Source organism: Hydra vulgaris, chromosome 15 (genome assembly GCF_038396675.1).
Source record: "Hydra vulgaris chromosome 15, alternate assembly HydraT2T_AEP".
NCBI classification, from domain to species: domain Eukaryota; kingdom Metazoa; phylum Cnidaria; class Hydrozoa; order Anthoathecata; family Hydridae; genus Hydra; species Hydra vulgaris.
In genome coordinates this window covers 42,719,194-42,742,955 of record NC_088934.1, presented here as the reverse complement: position 1 = coordinate 42,742,955, position 23,762 = coordinate 42,719,194, and the positions used below count along the sequence as shown (strand labels likewise).

Sequence of the window (23,762 nt, the reverse complement as noted above, 5' to 3'; positions counted from 1 at the left end):
AAATTTGGAGGAGTGATAAAATTAATTGAAACAGAATTCGATAGACCAATGCAGTGGCTCGTTTATTAACTACATTTGAATGAACTTCCCTTTAAACATGTATTTGAGTTAATTAATGGAAAAACTTCTGGCCCTGGATCATTTAAAAGAGAAATTAGTAAAAAAATAATAGAAGACTTAACTAATTTAGAAGTAGTTCCTTTCAAAAAAATCAATGGTTTTTTCATTTAATTCCAGATAATATCTTTAGTGAATTAAGTTCAGATCAAAAATATCTTTACAGTATCTGTTATCTATTCAATCAGGAGATGTTTCAAATGAAATCTCTAAAAATTCTCCCGGAAACATTCATCATGCTCGGTGGCTCACAAGATCAATTAGCAATCGTAATAAGCAAATTGTATTCTATGCTTATACATTTCTACAGAAAAGCCAACAAAAGAACTTATTGACTTGGTTACAATAATTATGCAATGCTATGCACCAGGATGGTTCCAAATCAAATCAAATTATTTGGCAATCAATGGTGCTCAAAATTTTTGTTATATTGCTCAACTAGTTAAAAATGCAATTATTGATGTAAAATATAAGGAGGTAATGGAGCAAGTTTTGAAGCAAAACTCATATTTCGCTAACCAAGAGAACATTTTATTGGCGATGATAAGTGATGAAAGAAAACAAGTTAGAACTACAGCCATTCAAAGGACACTTAAATCCAGGTTTACTAGCGAATCCAACAGACATTTCAAACTTCCTACAACATTAAATCTTGGAGCCATAGATTACTGTGAATTAAAAAATTGGGACATCGAGGAAGTTCATTCACCACCTTTACTGAATGACTATTCAAATGAAGATATTTTGAAAGCCAATGACACTCCATTAAATATCCCAAAGTATCCTTGTCATAGTCAGAATATGGAAAGAATAGTTGGAGTAGTCACAAAGGCATCAGAAAATAGATATGGCTACGAAAAACGTCACAAATTTGTAATAAACCTGTTGGAGTCCAGGGGAAAAATGACTAAATTTGATTGGAAAGCACAATGGAAATAAGACATTTATAAAAATATACATTTTTTTGTAGCCTATAAAAATTTTTCATTCTATTTTTTTTTTATTTCTAAAAGTTTTGTTTTTTTGCTTAGAAAAGGTAATATATATGAAAAGAAAGCATTTTAAAGCTTATATCCTTTTTAAACATCTTGAATCCCCTATTCTAATAAAATATCTAAACAGTATTTTAGTAGAACATTTTTGTAGTATATCAAATCATTACAATTATATAAAATAAAATAAAACAATTATAAAATAGTTATTCAATTATAAAATTAGTCAATTATAAAATTTTCTTTAAAATGCTTAAAAATCAGATTTTGTGTGCAACCCCTACAGAGGCAAGCACAGACCTAAAAATTGGAATACATCCTATAAACATATATAGTTACTCCCAACAATATGCTGCTTCTTAAAAAAAAATTTGACCCGCCCTAATGTTTATATCTGTTTTACTGGAACTAAAGTGCTATATGTTTTTAAAGAAGCGCATTCGCAAAAAATTCTCTTTAATTTAGATTAAGGATGCTGTTATAAATAGATAAAGATATTTATTAAAAATAAGTACTTATAAAAATTAGTTTCCTATATTATATAGGATTTATATGGTTTAAAAACCTTTTCTTAGGTATTGAATTTTTTAAAGTTCATATTATTTAGTGTTAAGTTTTTATAGTATATAAAAGAAACACCAAACAATATGAACTTTAAAAAATTCAATTCATTAGAAAAGGATCTTATTATAAGATCCTTTATTTATTTACAATGATATAAGACTTATATCATTGTAAATAAATAAAACATAATTTACTAATAAGTCAAGTTTTATTTACAATTTTATTTAGACATTATATTGAATTCGCGATTGACAGTGTATTTATTTAAGATTATTTGTTTCTTATAATATGTGTGTGTGAGCGAGTGTGTGTAACCTTTATATATATATATATATATATATATATATATATATATATATATATATATATATATATATATATATATATATATATATATATATATATATATATATATATATATATATATATATATATATATATATATAATGATGCTCTTTAGTGAGCTGAACTCGTCTCCGTGGGCCTTGGTATGTGGCCTCTATATGGCAATTATCCGGAGGAGGATAGACCACAAGGAGGATAAACGCATGGAAAGAAGGTATATATTAAATGAAAAAGTATGTTAGATGTATTTTTATATTTACTTTTTTGTAGTGCAGTCTTTTTTAAAAAGCTCTTTTAATTATTATTCTTGTTATCTGATCGTATTATTATCGTATTTAAATTATTTAAAATTGTGGTTTTTGAAAAAGTTATCTGTAGAATAGATATTTTGATGTTAATAATTGTTAAATTATTATTTAATTATTTATTTGTATTTATATATAACTTATATTATATTAATCAATTTTGATTGTAACTTTTAAAATGAAATACTACTATTGAAAGTTTTTCTCAGGTTTTTCTGCTTTGGTTTCGGTTTCCACCCAACCTTGAACTTCAAATGTACCTACATCTGAATCTTCCAGTGCTATGCTAGATAATTGGCTAGATGTTTTCAAAGTTCCCTGGAAAAGCTGCCAGTTGAAATCAGGGATTTACTCCACAAAAATGCTCCTCTTTTGCCAAAAAGTGGAAGAAAAAAATGTTTTGTTAGACAAGATCTTCTGTCTAAGGCATCTTTCACTTTTTTACTAAGAAAAGTGAAAGATGCCTTAGACAGAAAACCGGAGATTTCTATTCGAAATTTAGCGAATAAATTTAAGACAAGTGCTTCTACTATACAAAGAGTGAAGAGAAATTGTGGCTATAAATCTTATAAAAAGAAAAAAGTTCCTTGTCATGAAGAAAAGCAAGAAAATGTTGCAATTCGTTGTTCAAAGCTGCTCTATAAAAAATTAAGTGCTAAAAAATCTTGTTTTATTATTGACAATGAAACTTATTATGCTGCATATTTCCGATCTCTGCCAAGACACCAATATTATTCAGCAATTAATTATTGTTTTGTGACTACGGGAATAATTAACACCAAAATATACATAAAAGAATGCCTCAAGAAACGTCTTTGGCCGTTTTTAAGAATGCACACAAATAACCCGTTATTTTGGCCTGATTTAGCACCATGTCACTACTCTGGGACAACTTTAAACTGACTTAGAGAACATAAAGTAGATTTTGTTGAAAAACACTGCAATCCACCAAATTGTCCCGAACTACGTCCTATTGAAACATATTGTTAAAAGAAAACTATGTTCAATGTAAAAAAAGTCAAAAACATTAAAGACTTCAAAAATAAATGGATTAAAGCTACCAAGAAAGTCCAGTCGAAGACTGTGCAAAAGCTGATATCGAGTGTAAAACGCAAAGTGCGTGCGTTCTCAAGTACAAAACTTCACAAACTTTCTTATGTGAAACTTAAGAATATTAATAAATGTACTTTCAAAATATATATAATTCAATATCGAAATACAATATTTAAATAAATATCCTTTAAATTGTATTACTATTTTTACTATAATAATAATTATTTTATCAACATATAGAGTATATATAGAGTTCATCTGGAAAGTCATATATTATATATAGAGTTCATCTGGAAAGTCCATGTAAATCGAATTTAAGAAAACAAGTAAAAACTGAGCTACTCATAGTTGTGTATCAACAGAAATTGATATAATTTAGATTTAGCAGATTTTGCATATGGCCTATATGATTAAAATAGATTTTCTTAAATGTTTTGAAAGTGGCTAAAGTATTCAAAACTACTGAGTTTTTCTATATTGTGTTGGATGTTTATTACAGTATCGGACAAAACATGGTGGACAAACTTAAATTTTGAACAAAAGTTGATCAAAAACTAAAAAAAACTAGTAAAACAATGGTACATTTCAATTTTTAAATAGTTTATTATGTTTTTAAAAAAATTTAAAACGTTTGAATTATACCAAGAATCACAAAAAATTTTATAACACATTTTTCTCAACAAACTACATTTTTCCTTGGACAAAACAAGTTGGACAAATCAAAACGATGCTTTTTTTATAAGATTTCATTGTCTTTATTCAATTTACCGTATTCTTTTGTTTTTACTTTTATCATAATATTACTCTAAAATAATACAATAGATTTTGGAACGTCAGACCAATTATTTTTTCAATTTAACTAAAAATAGATTTAACTCGTGATATATGGCGTATTTTGCAACTTAAAATGGCTTCAACAAATTAGGAAGTGTTTTACGTGAAAATATTATTAAAGATTTTAAAAGCGGAAAACGTCAAGCTGAAATTTGTAGAAAATACAATATAGCTAAATCGACTGTAAGCAAAACTGTCATATCATTTGGATCTCGTGACTGCTATAAAAAAAACCAATGGGGCAGACGTCTGAGAAAAACATCACAAAGACTAGATCGAATAATTGTTAAAAAGCTTAAAAAAGATCCATTTTTGTCATCCACAAAATTAACAAAAAAACTTGAACTACAAATCTCTATTACAACTACGCTTCATTAGCTCTTCGTCGCACTGTGCGACAAAGAGCTAATGAAGCAAAGTTGTTTTCTTGAATGCCTGACAAGAAACCACTATCTTCTTTTCAAAATAGAAAGCTAAGACTTGCGTTTGCCAACGCACACCAAAATTGGACTGTAGACCAATGGAAAAACATACTTTTTAGTGATGAATCAAAATATAACTTTTTTGGAAGCGATGGCAAGAAGCGAGTCTGGAGACCAAAGAACACCAGATTCAATACTAAATATACCAATAAGAGTGTTAAGCATGGAACGTCTGCTATGGTTTGGGGATGTTTCTCAGGACTAGGAACTGGTTCTATTCACAAAATTAATGGGATTATGGACTGTTTTGTTTACAAAGATATAATGGAAGATGTAATGTTACCACATGCTGAATAGAAGATGCCCCTAAAATGGATTTTTTTTAACAGGACAATGATCCAAACATACGTCAAAAATTGTAAAACAATGGTTCAAGGACAAAAATATCACCATAATGGAGTGGCCTGCACAAAGCCCTGACTTGAATCCCATAGAAAATTTCTAGGAAATAATTGACAATAAGATTGAGTGTGCAAATGTGAAGACCAGTGAGGAATTATTTGAACAAATCGAGAAGGCCTGGCAAGAGATTGATATGAGAATTTTTTGACTCATTAATTGAGTCTATGCCTCAAAGAATGAAAGTAGTAATTAAAAGTAAAAGAGGTCCTACCAAATATTAGGTTAATTTTTGAAGTTTTTCGAAAAATAATAAGTTAATTTTTGAAATTTTTTCAATTTTCAGTCAATTTTTTGAATGTCCACCTTGTTTTGTCCAAAGAAAAATGTAGTTTGTTAGGGAAAATGTGATTTTTAGTATGATTTGAAAGTTTTAAATTTTGTTAACAACATAATAAACTACATAAAAAATAACATGTTCAATTGTTTCACTAGTTTTTTTTAGATTTTGATCAACTTTTGTTCTAAATTTGAGTTTGTCCACCATGTTTTGTCCAATATTGTATATTATATTTTTTAATCATTTAAAATACGAGTATAGTTTCTTAATTGTCGAATTACATTTTTAGAAAATTTTTTAAAAACGGAACTCTTTGGTTAATTTGAACGGAAAAAAATGAATTACGGAAACCGTAAATTTTACGGAGAAACTGCTGTCTCTTTGCTGTCTGACTTTCTTTGTTAATATGTACGGAAAAAATGAAATACGGAAACCGTGAGTTTTATGGAGAAAGTTCTGTATCTTATTTAACGGACTTTTACCGTTGCTTTTTACAGAAAATATAAACTAGGGTAACCGTTAATTTTTACGGAGAAATTGCTGTCACTTTGCTGCCGGACATTCTCCGTTAAATCTATGGCAAATTTTTCAACAGTGTATTCTTTAAGAGTGCTCAACCATAAACAAAAAATGACTAATTTTTGCAGAATATCAAAATCGGATATCTAAAAATCTATGACAAGTTAATCGTTGATATAACAATATTCAATTGCCCATTCTTAAATAAGCACCTGATTCAGAATATACACAGAATACTAAGTAATTTAAAAATATTCTCCTCAACATAATTGTTTTATTTTTAATTTATAAAAATCTTGTAAATAAGTACCTCAAAATTTCGGCTAATTCCAATTTAACTTTGCCAACAACAGGTGGCCCATGAATTGTAAGTGAAGTATAAAGTTGCACAAGTGAAGCTCCGTTACATATTTTATCAAATGCATCAGCACCATTTGAAATGCCTCCAACACCAATTATAGGAATACTTCCTATGACAAGGGATAAATACAAAGTACGATAACACAAATAAAAAATAATTTAGCATAGAAAAATATTTTCTGTTAAAAAAAAATTAACACTGATCATGACTTACCAGTTAACACTGATCATTACTTACCAATTAACACTGATCATGACTTACCAATTAGCACAGCAGTTAACAATTAAGTGCTCATTAATAAAACCTTTTAAAACAAAATCACACTCACAAGACTTCAAGCAACCATTAACACAGAGTTCAAAAAAAGAATCGAGCTGCATATTTGAAGAGTCATATTTTATTAGTTTCAAGAAATTCAATTTATAAGTTTAGAAACCACTATTTTTAAAAGGTTTACTTTTCAAATGACCCTTTAAAAATAACTCCACATTGATATCTATAAGCAGACTATGTTTCCATGGTAATAAATATTTTTATTACAATGAGTCAAAAATTTTCCATTTTGACTCATTTCTGCTGTTTTCTCATTTGAAAAATATTTTATCTTTATATTTAATGAAAATATCATGATAAAAATAATTTTTTTACATTTTTATTAATACCTTTTTCTTTTTATGAAATAATAAAGAAGATTTATAATGCCAAGTGAATGGTTTAGATAATCCATGAGCTGACTGGTCGTGTGGATATATCTGTAAATTGGGTCAACATTGCCCCTGCTTGTTTTAATATTAGGGTAAATTATAACAAGTAAACAAAGTTCAACATAATTTTATTACTTCTATGATAAATTTAAAATTTCAGGTGTTCTTGGAATTATTCTCTTCGGATAATGTTACGCTAAAGTTTGAAATATTCAAAGAAACATTATTTTATTATTATTAATCAAACATTATCAAGGATTCAAAAAAAAACAAAAAAAACAAAAACAAAACACTCCAATACCAATGACAACAAATGTCTTCAAGTCCAGGAAATAATAGAAAAACTGGTCTTAAAGGATGTTCAACTTAAAACCTTATGAATAACTAGACAATATAAATAATGGACAATTTTTTCAAAAGTTATGATTAAATCAATATTAATTAAAATGGAAAAATTTGAGTATTGGGCTTAAAGTAGGTTTTTTTGATTTTTGACAGACCATAACATTCTAAAAACAAGTTGCAATTATCTGTGACATCATTTTACAGCAAAAAATTGCATTTGTTTTTTAAATAAAAGTTATTGAATTTTAAAATAATGCAAAATATTGAATTTTAAAATAATGCAAAGCTTGTTGAAGTTTTTTAAACTTTAACAAACTACACCTTTATACCTACTGGCAGGCAGTATAGTTTTAGTGTAGAATATTTTGTGTGGTTTTATACACATTTTTTTATAAGCAAAGTGTGTACAAACTTGAAAAACATTGTCCTTCTGGATCTTATGAAAATTTAGAATGTTTGATGTATGTAGAAATGATGTAAAAAAAATGTGTACTGGCATAGACGGTTCTAAACTTTTGTGCTTTTATTTGTATATTAGACTTCATTTTAATCGTTTTTAATATTGCACCACAATTAATAAAATACACAACAAAAAACATTTAAATATATTGTTTAGTAAATAAATAGATATGTTAATAAAAATTAGATTAATATGTTAATAAATAATTTATGTTTTAATTAATGTTAAAAATTAATTGTTAATAAATAGTTAGATTTGTTACAAGATTTACTAATTTACATTTGCTTATATTCTTTTAGATAAGTAAAAAACAGCAAAGGAATGGATTATTAAGAAAAATTAAGATTGTGGATGCTTTATTGGCTGGGAGTGGCTGAGGAGAATAAAACAAACAAAATATGTAATACTGATGATGAAAATTCAAGTAATAAAAAACATTTTCTATCATTTATAACTTTATGAGAAATTTTTTTTCACTGTATAAAACACTTCAAAAATACTGCTAAAAACTGGTCAAAAACTGTGAAATTGGCTTGCATTAAGAAATTATAGAAAAAGTTTGGAATAATTGCTGAGGAGAGGGGGGGGGGGTAGGTTTATAGTTGTTTGGACTTTTATTAGACAATTTTATATGAGTGCTTCTTTAAGGGGTAAAAGTAGGTAAACATTTAAGTAAAACCTAAAATATGCATGACAAACCTACTAGCATCAGCATTGAATATTGAAACAAAAGAAAATGAAAAAAACTTAAACTGTAATGATTTAGTTACAACAAAGGAAAAAATCCAAATAGGTGTAAAAAAATAAAAATTTTCATTCACAATAATTTTTATTAATGATAAGTATTTTTTTTTAAATTTATTGTCATAATAGTTAGGGTAAATATTGCTTTAATTCTTCTAAAATTAATATAAATAAATAATATATATAAATCTTCATGGACACTAAACCACAAACGTTAAAAAAAATAACATTATTTTTTTAAATTCCAGCTACAACCCTCTTACAACTCTATTGCTCCAAAACATAAACCCTGACAAACAAAACTGCTGCACGGACATACAAAAACTGCTGTATGAAGAAAAAATAGCTGCTGCATGAACAAACAAATTAGTAAACCTACTGAAACTACTGAAAGTTCTCAATAGCGTAAAGTTTGAGTTCTAAAAAAAGAATAATTTTTTTTTCAATAGTGTTAGGCATTGTGGGATGATATTCAGACAAACATTGCATAGAAACAGTAGAATTTCTTGAAAACCTAAGTGGTTGTGGGATTGATATTCGGATAAACAAATAATTCAAAGTCATCAAAACAGGATGTTATTGAAAATCAAAATATTTTCTAATTTTAGAACATTTTGATTTAAAAATCCAAACATTAAAAAAACAAACTTTGAAAAACCAAAGGTTGAAAAACCAAACTTTGAAAAACCTAAGGGTTGAAAAAAAAAAAAAAGCATACTTGCTAAACCTTAGCTGAAAAAAGGACAACTTTAGGAAGATATTGTTAAAGAAAAACACTAGAACAAAAGAATTTGCTTTTGTGTGCATAAACAGTGTAAAAGTAGATAAACAAAAACACCTAATATTAGTTGGTTTAAAAGAGCTTTTCCTGAGGTTTAACAGGTTATACCCTAAGCACAAATTCTGCAAGTTCTGTGAACTAAGATTAAAGTTGGGCTTCACAGTTGAAAGTTGAAAGGGCAAAGAGACAGTTGAAAGTGGGGAGGTTAAAAAATTTGAATTCAGCAAGTTCTGTAAACTAAGACGAAAGTTGTGCTTCACAGTTAACAGTAATGAGGCTAAAAATTTGCGCTACATAATATAAAGACTAATAAAATAGGTGGGTAAAGAAATTTTTTTAATGGTTGATCTGGTGTTTGTATGCACATAAATAATTAATTAGGCACCAACACTCAACACTACTTTTTATGGAAGAAGTATGTATAAAAAAATAAATATTTAAATAATATTTAAATATTATTTAATATATAAAAAACCAAATAATCTTAATTAAAAACTTGAAAAACTATTTGACACTTATTTCACAAACTGAGTGTAAAAAAAAACATAAAATAAACTACAATAAGCTGTAAGCTTAAAAGATGAGCATTATTAATTAATCCTATACTTTTATATTCATACTGTTAAATTTTAATAAAAACAGATTTTTAACCTCCAGTTAGAATGTACATGTCTTTTATACATTGTGTAGCCAGATCCTTTAAAGGCTTTCCACTTAAACCACCAACCTCATTCTTGTTGGCACTAATCAGTGACTGTGGTCGACTTACTGTTGTATTTGAAATTATAAGGCCATCCACTTTAGTCTATAAAAAAAATTGTGTCTATAAGTAATTCTAAAACAAAACAAAAGAATTAAAAACTATTTTATAAACAAACTAAATCTAAAGTTAACATCAAACCAATGACATGTGACCAATGTCATGTGACTTTGACTTTAATAATAAAAATAATATAACTAACTTTGTTATTAACTTCAGATTTAACTTATTAAATTTTGCTGTTCCTATAGAAATGTCATATTAATGAACATATGGAAAGTCAAGTTATTCAAATGAAAATAAATTGTTATTATTTCATTCTCTATTATTGCACACACTTTGCCTTTATTTGAGTTACAAATTTCATTTTAATTGAAAAAATCTAAAATTGATTATTAATTTCATGTAATCAATGAGTTAAATATAATAAAGTACTTTAAGATAAAGAAATACTGACCATAAAAAAACAATACCAACAATATGACATAACATAAATATATAAGTTTATATAAGTTACACAGATAATGCTATACAGATACAGTGAATTCAATTAACAATTAACAAAAGTTGTGTATATAATTTTTAGTAATTCACTGTTGAAACCTAGAAATATATTCTTTAACATACCTAAATCTTTATTTGCATTACTTGCACACAGAGCTATTTTATTTTTCCATTTTAAGTTAAAGCTTAAATACTACTAATCTTGCAGAAGTTTAAAACTTGTTACAGAACTCTTGAATATACTTTTGCATCATCAGCATTAATTTTTGAAATATTTACAAAGCTATTAGGAAAACTATCAATGTAAATAACAAAAAGTATAGGGCTAATAACAGAACCTTGAAGCACACCACTAAATTCATTCTTCCAAATGAGACATTTTATCCCATTTTCAATCCATTTTAACAATGTAACAGAAATCTCACAACATTAAAGTTTTACTATTAATCTTTTATGGGGCACAGAATCAAATATTTTTGTAAAGTCCAACTAAACTACATCTACAGGTATATATGCTGAGAGGAATAATACAAAATCGAGTCTACTGTCTCAATAAGCCATGTTGATGTTTTGAAAGAAGATTATTTATGTTTAGGATATTCATAATCTTGCACATCTTTTTCTAGAAACTTATAGGAAACAAAAGTAAGTAAATTCTGACATCATTTTAACAACAATAGTTTCCTTCCTTTTTTTAAATTTAGGACTAATATTGGCTAATTTCCATTGAATTGTAAGTTGGCTTAGCTCAACAGAAGCTGTAAATATATTTGCAAGAGGTAAAGCTATTCTATATGCGCAATTTTTTAATATCAAAGGTTTAACAAGATCTGCCCTGCACAACCTCTCTGTATTTAAATGTTTTAATCTGTTAAGAATATTATTGTAGAAGATTATATCAAAATCCAATTTTTTATTGCTTCTATATTCAAATACTGGCAAGTTAAATTCATTTTCTCGCACAAAAGTTAACATCATTTTCTCGCACCAATTTTATAAACAAATATTTTCTCTAATTAATATTATACTTATCTCATAAAGTACTATCACTTTCTCGCACAAATACTTTTCTAGGAACTTGTTAAGTAGATTTACTACCTGATTTGGATCATATTTAACTATAAAAATTTTATCATGTAATGCTCTAATTTAATTATTAATCAGTTGTTGGCTATTCACATACTTATAAATTAACTTTGGGATTTCTTTAGCCAATATCGCTAAGTTTATTTCCTGATTCTGTTTTGACTATCTTGCATATATTTTCGTATTCTTCTGTTAGATATCTAACTTTCCATTCTGACAAACAGTTGCAAAATCTAAGACAAAATCTAACTGGAATATATAGTTTGCAAACCATAATTGGAACAATCTTTTCTCTTGTGTTGTAAATAACAAAGCAAAAATGTTAAGGCATTCACTGTTGGTTAGTTGAAATGTTTGAAAAGAAACATGTTAAATGCGAAAGTCATCATTCAAAGTATCAGAAAAACTGTTTTCATGAGAACTACTACTGTTTTCAAAAGATTTAATAGCACCATTAAACCATTCAATGCTTGAAAAAACATCCCTCACAATTATAATACATAATTATGATTCAATTATTTTACAAAAAAAAAAAAATTCTGATAGTTCATTTATACTATATGCTAAAACAAGCTTTCAAGTTCACACACTCACACACACACACACACACACACACACACACACACACACACACACACACACACACACACAAACCATATATTCATAACTATTAAACTTACCTTAGAACTTGTGACGACAGCACTTATATCTTCTTTATCAAAATTAGAGAGATCAGGTGAAATTTTTACTAACAAGGGTGGTTTATTTTGTAACTTCTCTCTTGCCTCAAGAACCTAAATATATTAAATTTTATACTAAAATATTTATACTAAAAGAAAAAAACTTTTCTTAATTATTGTGAAAATTTATACTTATAAGATATTTAAGGCAAATAAAAGATGTTTAAGGAAAATAAAGCATGTTTAAGATAAATAAAACATGTTTAAGGCTAATAAAACATGTTTAATGCAAATATAACATGTTGATTTATATATATATATATATATATATATATATATATATATATATATATATATATATATATATATATATATATATATATATATATATATATATGCATATTGGAAAAAACAATAAAAATGTCATAATATCAACAAAAAAGGGTTCAATCAAACTTATTGCATTGAGTAACTGCGTGAAAGACTTGGGTATTATGTTGTTTAATGATTTGATATGGAAGAAACCTTTATGCTTGAAATAAAGCAAATAAAACTATTGGTACTATGTGTCCTACCTTTACATGCTTAAATACATTAATGGTGAATCTTGTATACAAATCATTCATCAAACTTTTGGAATATGTATTTTATTCTTATTCTTATTATTACTAAAGTTATTTAAATTTATTTTATTTTTCTGTATAAATGTAAAAAACTAACTAATTATTATATTCTTTATATTATAGTCATTATTATATTCTTATGTGGTTCAAAAAGTCTGAATGTTTAAACTAGACTTAGCAATAAAAATATACAGAGGAATATAAAAAAACAGTAGAAAAATTCAGTCTAGTAATAGAAAATGTATTTACAAACCATAGTAAACACAAATTTTATGGCCAGAGGGCAAAAAAAAAAAAAAAGGAATACGAATTCATGATTTTTCCCCTCTCTCTCTGAATGAATAAGAACTCATGTTTTTTTTTGTCCTTTCTCTGACATGCACATCTCTCAAAAATTTCGAAAAATTAGCATTAGAATGGTTAACCTGTCACCATGCAATAGAATGGTTCACCCTTCAAAAATGTTGAATGTGCCATATTTATGTATATGGAAAAGAAGAAAAGAAGTCAAATTAATTTGATTATAAAAGTGTTAAGATCAAAAAACTTGCAGCAAAAGTGACCTTTTATCTAGAGATACAATTGTATTATCATCGAGTTTGAAAAAGCTTAACACTAGTCTTAATTTTTGCCATGATAAAAGACTTTATCAAAGCTATTCACAACTTATGCAAAACCAGTTATGTTATGTATGCTATGTAAAATTGTTATGCAAAACTAGTTGTGCTATGTAAAATTGATAAGTAAAGATTTTATGTCCACAAATAAACAGTTGGTTTACATGTAATATAATTTATATTGTAATAATAAAACTTTATAATAATAAAAAACAAACAAACAATTGTTATTGCTTGTTAACATTCTTTGTTTACAACACAAAAAGGTAACACAGATAGAAACTAAAAACTATCCATTAATAAATGTTAATTATAAGTACATCACTTTAATAGGCGTTATAACTAAAAATCAAAGTAATAAATGCTAAAGGTATTTGTTAGTATTTGACCTTATTTGTTTTCAATGGCTCTTCAGGGAACATTAGAAAAGAAATAGGGTTGGTCAAATAGTTAAACAGTCACAAAAAACAATTAATGAATATAAGTTTTAAACTTTTCATGATTTATTTATGTATCATTGAAAAAATTGCTTTTTGATAAATATCAAATTTTTTGTTGTTAAATAAAAAAGTTTAAAAAAAAAATTACTGTAAAAACAAAAATTAAATATACTATTAGTAAATAATTTAAGCTAAGAGCAAATTAGTAATCCTGATTCAATGTTTTGCATTGAATTAGGATTACCTTCAAACAACAAGATTCATTATGTCTTTATAAGTTAGTTAAAAAAAAGCTATAAGTTAATAAAAATTTTTTTTTTGACAAATCCACACTGCATTGTAAATATTATCAAGATAAAATTTTGAATTTTTTTTTTTTCGGATTGGTAATATTACTTCACCTCGCATTAGGAGTTTCCCTAGTACTGGTGCCACTTGCTTGTTTTTTGGTAAAAACTTGGACAAAACGTGATGTGACACTTCCACATTGACACTGACAGTTGACACTTACTTAAATATTTGAGACAGCCAATACCCAGGTGGGTATTGGCTGTCTCAAACATTTTATTTTATACAGCAAAAACACAACAATTTTCATTTCAAGTGCAAACACCCTTTTTTTTAATTTCTTTTTTTTTCAATTGAATTATTTTGATAAAAGGATTTCTACCTACATCATTATCTCTGAGTCATGAAATATTTAAACTTGAACGTTATTAACACAGCTATCATAACTACATGTTAGTAGTCTAACGTGTGCTTAGTTTTTTCTATTATTTATTTTATATATAGTATTTCATTATTTTGAAAGTTATGCTTATACAATAATATTAATATGCATAGATTACAAAAAAAAAAACAAAAAAAAAAAACAAAAACAGATACACAAATAGTTTTAAACAGTATATGATTCAATAAATTTATAAATCATGTTAAGTGGATTGAGTTCTTGTATGAATTACTTTTTTTTCATTTATATTTAGATTAAAACCACTTTATTGAACCAATATCAGCAAAAACATAATTTGCTTGTTGTTGTTTTTTTCTAAATTTTGAAAACTAAACTAAAAAACTAAAAATAATTTCAATAAAAACCTAAAAGTATATTATTGACACTCAAAGTTAAAGAACTTTTTTATTGCTATGCAAGTTCAAATATCAGAAATTTTAAATCACTTGCTAATTTGACAATTGCTTACTTTTATTTTACATATCAATTTCTCCATTTTTTTGAGCAGCTCAGATTTTGCGTTTCAGATTCTGCGTTGATTTTGTGTCTTATTTAACTTAAATTTAAAGCACAAAATATTTTTCATCGGAATCTGCGAACATTTTGATGGATTGTGATCTTTAGGTATGATTTCAATGCCATTTCTTTGGTACCAATTCATTGTTGCTTTAACAAAGTGACAGCTTGTTAAATCAGGCAAAACCCTTATTAAAAAATGGAAAACAACTACTGTAGGAAAAGTAAATTCTTACAGCAACATGAGTGTGTATAAAAAAGCAGAGGACAATTTTCCAGACCAGACTTACTATTTGTAGAGTTCAGCATTTATCATATTTGTTACCAACGTCTAAGGTCAAAAATGGTTTGGATTTTTTGCCACAACTACAAATTACTTGCCAAATTATACATTCTCGCCAAACTTATCCAGTTTTATATAATTATATTTATTGCTGACAGCTCTACCCTTAATAGCAGCATAAATCTGTGACTAGCTATTTTTCTAAATATTTTTGTCATTAAAATTCTTGCTTGAATTTTGATACAATTTAGCTGCTTTGTGGTACTGTTTAGATATTTTATTTTTTGATAAAAGAAATATTGTAAAAACTCTTGACTTTTTCCACAAATGAAGATGTTTTGCATTCTTTTACTCTTTCATAGTCCAGGATTCTGCAAATATAAGCAACAAATTTCAAAAGCCAACGTTTTATTCCCAAATCAATTTTTTTTCTAGATCCTGACTTGCCGTGATGGCTAAAGATTCCTTGTAACATTTGAGTATCCAAAAAACACTCAACTTTAGCTAGAAAAAGACTTTAGTTTAGAAATAGTTGTGAGTGTGATGGTGATCCAGTTTTTTTAGAGTAAACTCAAAAAATTTCTTAATAATTAATTTGTTGTTTTGTCAACTTTTTGATAATAACATTTCAGTAAAAAAATTTTTTTTTTGTTAATTTAAAGCTCTTAAAGTTAAGCCAATTTTTTTGTGGCTATGCTTTATGAGTTTTTTATTCAATCAAAATTTCAAAATGTTAGAACTTAATTGCTCAATTATTTTCTAACTACTTTTATTCTCTCTAAACTGTTAAATTTAATTATGCTATACCCACAACATAAATAAATATATATAAAAAAAGTCTACATCATTATCTGATTAACAAGTTATCATTTTAAAAGAATTACCCACTTTGAAAAATCAAATTGTGTTTAAACTTTTTGCATTAACATAGGTTAGCCCTTGGATCATTTTTTTTAATTCCAAGGATATATATATATACACATATATATATATATATATATATATATATATATATATATATATATATATATATATATATATATATATATATATATATATATACAACCCTCGGAATCAGGAAAAACGAGGTCGGCAATAATTTGCCGACCTCAATCTTTTAGAGGTCGGTATCAGTTTGGCAAAAACTATCTGATACAAAGGTCTTACCATAAACATAGAAACAAGGTCGGCAATTTTTTTGCTGACCTTAAACACATTCAGGTCAGCAGTTAGGTCGGCATTGCCGAATGCCGACCCTAATTCCAAGGGTTGTATATATATATATACATATATATATAAATATATATATATATATATATATATATATATATATACATATATATATATAAATATATATATATATATATATACATATATATATATAAATATATATATATATATATATATATATATATATATACACATACAGCGTGCAAAATTCAACTTTTTTAGCCTTGGGAAACAAATGCAGCGGACTTGACTCCATACGTACTACTTACCTCGGCATTACCTCTGCAACATTTTTAATTTATAATTTCATGAATGAAATTAAATGAAAAATAGTTTTTATTACGAAATTTTTTGGTTTTAGAAATGATTCTTTTATAGTTTTTATTTATCAAAATACAAGTTTATACAAGTTATTTAATAATTTTTTTACCAACTCTATATTAGTTAATGACTATAAAAATTAATAAAAAAATGAAGTGCCCATCTGCAAAGTGCAACTTATTGTACTTCACAGATGTTTCAGCATTTTTTGCTGAGGTAACTTATACTAAAATACTAAAAAGCCCTTAGCAAAAAATTAGGCATATGCCAAGTACCGAGGTTAACTTCGCATATTGTATACATATATCTGTGTATAAATAAATTTTACTCTTTCAAGAAGCTCCTGCAGTTCTTTTCTACTTTGCATATTTCGCAAACCTGGTGTATTTGGAGATGAGATATTGATAACTAAGTAATCTGCCAACTCACCAAACTTCAAAACATTTTCCACATAGTCAGCAGCCGAATCTTCAGTGAGTTTGTTTTTACCAATATTTACACCAACTATGCCATTTTTATGTTTAGATCTAGCAGACAAATTCGAGAATGCAATATCTGCACCAAAGCTGTTAAATCCATACCTATGTAAAGAAGTTCAAAATTTTATTTCACATTATCAAGTTAATGTCAAAAGTGTTGAAGTTATCCATCAAAAGAGAGAAGAAAAATCAAATTGGTTTACAAATGATATTTTAAACTTTAATAAAAAAAACAGCTATTAAGTAACTTTATCTTTCCTTATTTGATTAAATTGTATTCAAGTTAATTTTATTAGAAAAAATACATGTTTATATATATATATATATATATATATATATATATATATATATATATATATATATATATATATATATATATATATATATACATTTCGGAGTTATAGAGTTGAAAGAGGGTTATAACCACAAGTAGCCTCCTCATCTGTAGTGGCCTTCTCGGCCTTGTGGAGGTGAATTACAAACAAGAAAAAAAGAAAAAAAAAAAGAAAAAAATATATATATATATATGTATTTATATATATGTATATATATGTATATATATATATATATATATATATATAATATATATATATATATATATATATATATATATACAGGGTGCGAAATTAATCTCGAAAATATATCACCTTATTTCAATAATTTTTTATCAACAACATTAACTTATTTTTCAAAATTAAAAGCTTTTTTCTATTACATACTGATTTGATAATTTAACACAGTGGCGTATTGGTCATGCTTAGCTTTGACTGAATAAGATCTTGAGTTCCATTCCTGGCTAATTTATATATCTTGGAATAATTCATAATTCCATAAACTAATTAACTTTTACATTTTTATGCTATGACATTTGAACCAATCAAAATGATGTCTCATTAAATATGTGAACCTAAACAACCAATAGCATTTGATAAATGATGTTAATCTAATTTTTTACATTTTTACTTCACTTTCGTTGCAATTAAATGATATTTGGAATAGGGAACAAACAGTAATTTTTTTGTTAGGCAAAATGTTTTTGTTTATTGGCAAGATATATTTGAATGTTTACTTTTATAATACAATAATACATTTAAGTTAATTTATGTAAGTTTGTATAATATAAAATTGTAATTTATTAATATATTTACAAGTTGTAAATATATTAATAACTGTTACAATATATTTACAAGTTGTAAATATATTGTAACTGTTTACTTTTTTTTATTTTATTTATTTCACGTAATTATGACAAACTTTTTTCAAAAAAATTTATCTTTGTAATTATGTTTTATTAGAAGGAACAAAACGGCTAAATAAAACGAAATCTATTTCATAGTAAATCTATTTAAAGCAAATTTTAATCACAATGTTTGTAAAACAAAATAAAATTATTTTTTTCATGTCAATTTATCTATTTTTGAAGAAAAGATAAATTGACATGATAATAAATAAGCAAAAAAAATATGATTATTTTAGGCCACTTAACTGTAGGATTACTATTTAAAAAAAAACATGTGATTTTTAATTAGATTATTAAATTGAAATAAGTTTTATTTTACACCTACTTACACATTTTGTTTTATGCAAATTTTTAAAAAATAGGTTTTGGTTATAAATATAGAAATGGTTAAAATTGATGTTGTGGAAGAGTGGAACTTCCAGGAAATCTGAGGCAGATAAAAACGGAAATGTTAATGCAAATGTTTTGGAAACGGAAATGTTTTGCAAAATATACAAAGAGTATTACTTTAATTACGATAGTAAAAAAGTTTAAGCAAACAACTTTAATATAACTCCCCTAATAAAATGGACTTAAATATGCTTCTCTACCAAGGAGAGTATTTTCGTGTCCATTTGCAACAGTTAAACAATATTCATACAAAATAACTATTTAAAAAGTTTCAGCTAGCACATTTAGTTGTAAGAAAAAGTCTATCATTTAAAATGTATAATCAATTTGCTGAGTTTGAAAAAAACAATCACGATTTAGATGGAATGCTTATTTAGGTGATAAAGTCACCTGAATACTGACAATTGACAAATTCTACAACTATTTGTGATAAACTAAAAAAATTCAAATTCATTAATGCAGTTTTTAACTTGATATTGACAGATTGACATTAAATGCGGTAGTGGTGTAGTGGTAGAGCGCTTGCTTCCTAAGTGAGAAGTTCCGAGTCTGATTCCCACCAGGTCCCTGGTAGTAATGCGCTCAACTTCTTTCTCCGCGCAGCGGCCTTGTTCGTCAAGTTTTGTTTTTCGGAGTTATAGAGTTGAGAGAGGGTTATAACCACAATTAAGTACCCTCCTCGTCTGTAGTGGCCTTATGGGCCTTGGGGAGGTGAATTAACAAAAATAAATAAATAAATAAAATAAAATAAGAGAAAACAAATTGATTTCCAAATAAGAAAAAACAAGTTATTTTGTATTTTCTTTAATTCAAACATGAAAGTTTTTATTCAAAACTAGTAAGCTGCTCATTTTTAAATTAATTAAATAATAATAATAAAACTTTTATATAAATTATAAATTTTATATATATTATTATAAAACTCGTATATATATTGATGCTTAGATGTCTGTTATACAATTTAGTTTCTAATGTTTTTTATATTACATCCCTTTTTATATAGAGAATGCCAAACACATCTTAGAACTTGGATTTATTTTCAAAGATTACTAGCAAGACAGCAGCTAAGTCCCTTAAATGTGGTAGTACTAAACAAAAAAAAAAGGAGGAAATATTCAAAGATTCCAAGAACTTCGACATGCCAAAAAGTAAAGTTACAATTAAACAGTGTATCATGAAATTCTGCAACGATAAACAAGTAGAGTTAAAATAACAATTGACTGCAAAAAAGCAAATTTATGAAAATTTTAGCATTACTGTCGATGAGTGGACAAATAACAACTGTACATGATTAAATAATGTGACACTACATTGACCAGAGAAGCAATATAATCTTGGATTGCCTAAAATTGATGGGTCATGTAACGCAAAAAAAAACCATTCATTTAGTAGAATCTACATTAAATAAGTATGGGTTGAATTTAAAATCTGACATTGTTGTATCAACACATAATGGTGCGCCTGTGATGGTTAAATATGGAAATGAAATTGACCCAATAAATCAATTGTGTTACAACCATGCAATTCATTTGAAAGGCTATGTGTATTATATTATTCAAAAACTTTGCAATCAAATAATGATATAGAAGAATTTTCTTAAAATTATGATGATGAAGATAACGAATACTTCAATTCCAATATCAACGGATATTTTTCCAGCGATGCAAATATAAATTTTATTGAGAACATACTTAAAAGAAGAAATATTGAAACTAACCGTAGATATAAACAGTAAATAAAACCAATATAAACATATAAAGCAAACAAGAACATGGAAATTTTTAGGAACTCACCAGTTCAAAACAGCATTCTGCAAAAACATGTTGTTGAAAAGCAAGGTAAAAATTTGAACTTATTGCTAGATTGTCCCATGCACTGGAATTCTTTGATTGATATAATAAATCGTTTCATCTTACTATTTGACACTACCTATATGACTTTAGAGGAACTAGGTGCAATGGTTCTATCTGGTGACCATATTTCATACCTTGAATAGCTTGAAGCTATATTGGAACCTTTAGCAGAAGCTGTGATTGAATTAAGTAAAAAAGAGGCAAACTTGATTATTTCCAAAGGAACTATGATTTTTGTTTTCAATAAACTTAAAAAAATTGGCACACTTTTGGCTCTAAATATCTGTACCAAGCTAATAAAAAGAATCAATCAACGCTGAAACACATCTATAGTTTCTCTACTGATGTTCTTTCACAATGGCCAATACCTGCAATCAAATGACTTTTTAAGATATTTATCTAAATGTAATGTAAAATTAATTGCATAACAAATATATAAAAATTTATTTTATGAACTGGAATAAAAAATGCCTGTTGAAGTTGAAGTAATAGCACAGGAGAAAGGTGCAAGTTGAAGGTGAAAAGTGCATCTTTTGGTGAAGACACTCTTCTTAACTTTTTTTAACATTTTTAGCACCACCAAAACAAATCCACAAAATCATTGCAACTCAAAAAAGGAGCTGAAAATTTTTGAATAAAATAGGAAGAGAACAAATAATTTGGAACAATTATACAAAGCATTTCTTACCATTAAGCCTACCTCAGTGAATTGTGAAAGGGTTTTTTAGATTTCCTGAAACTTTTCTACAAAGATATGTTCCAGATTGACTCTGGAAACTCTCAGTGGTTTAGTATTTTTAAAGTATTACTTTAAGGAATCAAAACTTAACTGATCAATTATTTACTAAAATAACTAATATTAAAACAGAATGTCCCTATATTAAAAACTGAACTAATATTAACTACTGATAAGACACAAAAATATATTTATTATCTTGTATTTCTATTGTTTAATTTTTTTTCAACAATTAACCGGGTAATTTGGGTAGATGAAAATGGAAGGGTCGAGTACTGGGGTAGTAAAACTCACAAGTAATTATATAATATTGTGTAATAAAAACCGTTTTTTATTCAATTTCATTTAATTAATTATAAGAAATGAGGGTTTGGGATTCTTCTTTTCTGAAAAAGCTTATTTTTGTGCCTTCCTTTAGAAATCAAGTCATAGGACTGAGTGGAAAATATTTATCAAAAATGTAGTATTTAAAGTTGTTATTTCCTCTAAGAATGTACCTGATACACAATATATTGACTTTTCAGAGGGTGAATGGAAAAAACGCATTGCCAATTATATGCAATCCTTTAAAAATAAAAAAGCATTCAAAAGACACCATCTTTTGAACACTTTTTTATTTTACCTTTTTTAATTCCCATATGTAATTTAACATACTGTCAAAATACATATGGGAATTAAAAGATAAAATTATTGATAACTTTATACTGAATCGGACCATCCTTGAAATAGCATCTGCATATGCCAATATTTCAAAAAATGCATACTATGCCGACAGAAAAATTTAAAATAAATTACACATGCCAAGAATGTTTAAAAAACAAAAAATCAAAATTGATTTCTAAATGCACAAAAAAAGTTTCTCCTAAAAAATAGTAATAACTAAAATAAGTGCGCTCAAAAAAATAATTACATTTCCACCGCCTTTAAAAAATATTTTAAAATAAAGAAGAAGTAATCAACTCTTAAGAATTTTTTTTATAAAGGTGTCAGCATGTTCCACTAATGTATGAAAATTTACAGTTTATTAATTTGACCATTCATTTCTGATGAGTCTTAATTGACAAAATACAGTGTTAAATGAAAAATTTTTGTAAAGTGATTTTCTACTAATTCATATGTATATATATGTATGTATGTATGTATTTTTATATATATATATATATATATATATATATATATATATATATATATATATATATATATATATATATATATATATATTTATACACAGGAGCTATTCTAGGAATATAATTCGGACTGCGGTACCCACACGCCTGACCCCCGCGCCGGCATCTTTCTGTAAGGAAATTTGCGGTATGCAGGCATTATTATGGCATCCAATTACAGTTGGCGCTGTCAAAAATGGTCTAGAATACCCCCTGATATAAATGTATATATGCATATATATATATTTATTTATATGTATATATATATAAATACATATTTTTTTTTGTAATTCACCTCCTCAAGGCCACTACAGATGAGGAGGCTACTTAAGGTTATAATAGTCTCTCTCAACTATTATAACTCCAAAACACGAACCTTGACGAACAAGGCTGCAGCGTGGAGAAACAAGTTGAGCACGGTACTGCCAGGGACGTGGTGGGAATCAAACTTGGAACCTCTCGCTTATAAAGCAAGCGCTTTACCACTACACCACTACTTATATACATATATATATATGCGAGCGGTCAATTCAACTTGCTAACACTGGGAATCAACAGCCAATCAGTTTTTTTAAGCGGTCAAATTTTTTTTTTAAATAATTTTAAAATAATAAATTTATTATGTTGACTTTGCAAAATGCAGTAAAAGCTAAGAGAAAATAAAGTGAAAAGATTGAACAAAAAACAAAAAACAAAGTTGGAAGAGACAATATTCTTAGTTACATACAACAGTTTCAAAAAATGATAAAACAAGAACATCAAACTTTAAAGTTAACAACTTAAAAGGATTGTACATTTTATCTCTGCTCATTAAAATTGTTTT

At 26.6% G+C, this 23,762-nt stretch overlaps 1 protein-coding gene and 1 long non-coding RNA gene across 6 annotated transcripts in view; one reads left to right on the top strand and one right to left on the bottom strand.

Annotated features, from left to right (window-relative positions):
* LOC101237667 (uncharacterized) overlaps positions 1-23,762 on the top strand; it is a 56,235-nt gene that overhangs the window by 13,240 nt on the left and 19,233 nt on the right. The window contains exons 3-4 of one of the 3 annotated variants that reach the window (XR_010644218.1): positions 2,134-2,232; positions 8,060-8,184. This is a non-coding gene — a long non-coding RNA (uncharacterized LOC101237667). Of the gene's footprint in view, positions 1-2,133; positions 2,252-8,059; positions 8,215-23,762 lie in introns of those variants that run through there. The other 2 variants (XR_010644220.1, XR_010644219.1) reach the window with 2 other exon arrangements.
* LOC101235133 (dihydroorotate dehydrogenase (quinone), mitochondrial) overlaps positions 1-23,762 on the bottom strand; it is a 44,754-nt gene that overhangs the window by 10,232 nt on the left and 10,760 nt on the right. For all 3 annotated transcript variants that reach the window (XM_065819851.1, XM_065819849.1, XM_065819850.1), the window contains exons 3-6: positions 17,404-17,656; positions 12,316-12,429; positions 9,937-10,090; positions 6,201-6,360 (exon numbers count right to left, since the gene is read on the bottom strand). In XM_065819851.1, the coding sequence (XP_065675923.1) occupies positions 6,201-6,360; positions 9,937-10,090; positions 12,316-12,429; positions 17,404-17,656 (681 nt within the window). The remainder of the gene's footprint in view (positions 1-6,200; positions 6,361-9,936; positions 10,091-12,315; positions 12,430-17,403; positions 17,657-23,762) is intronic.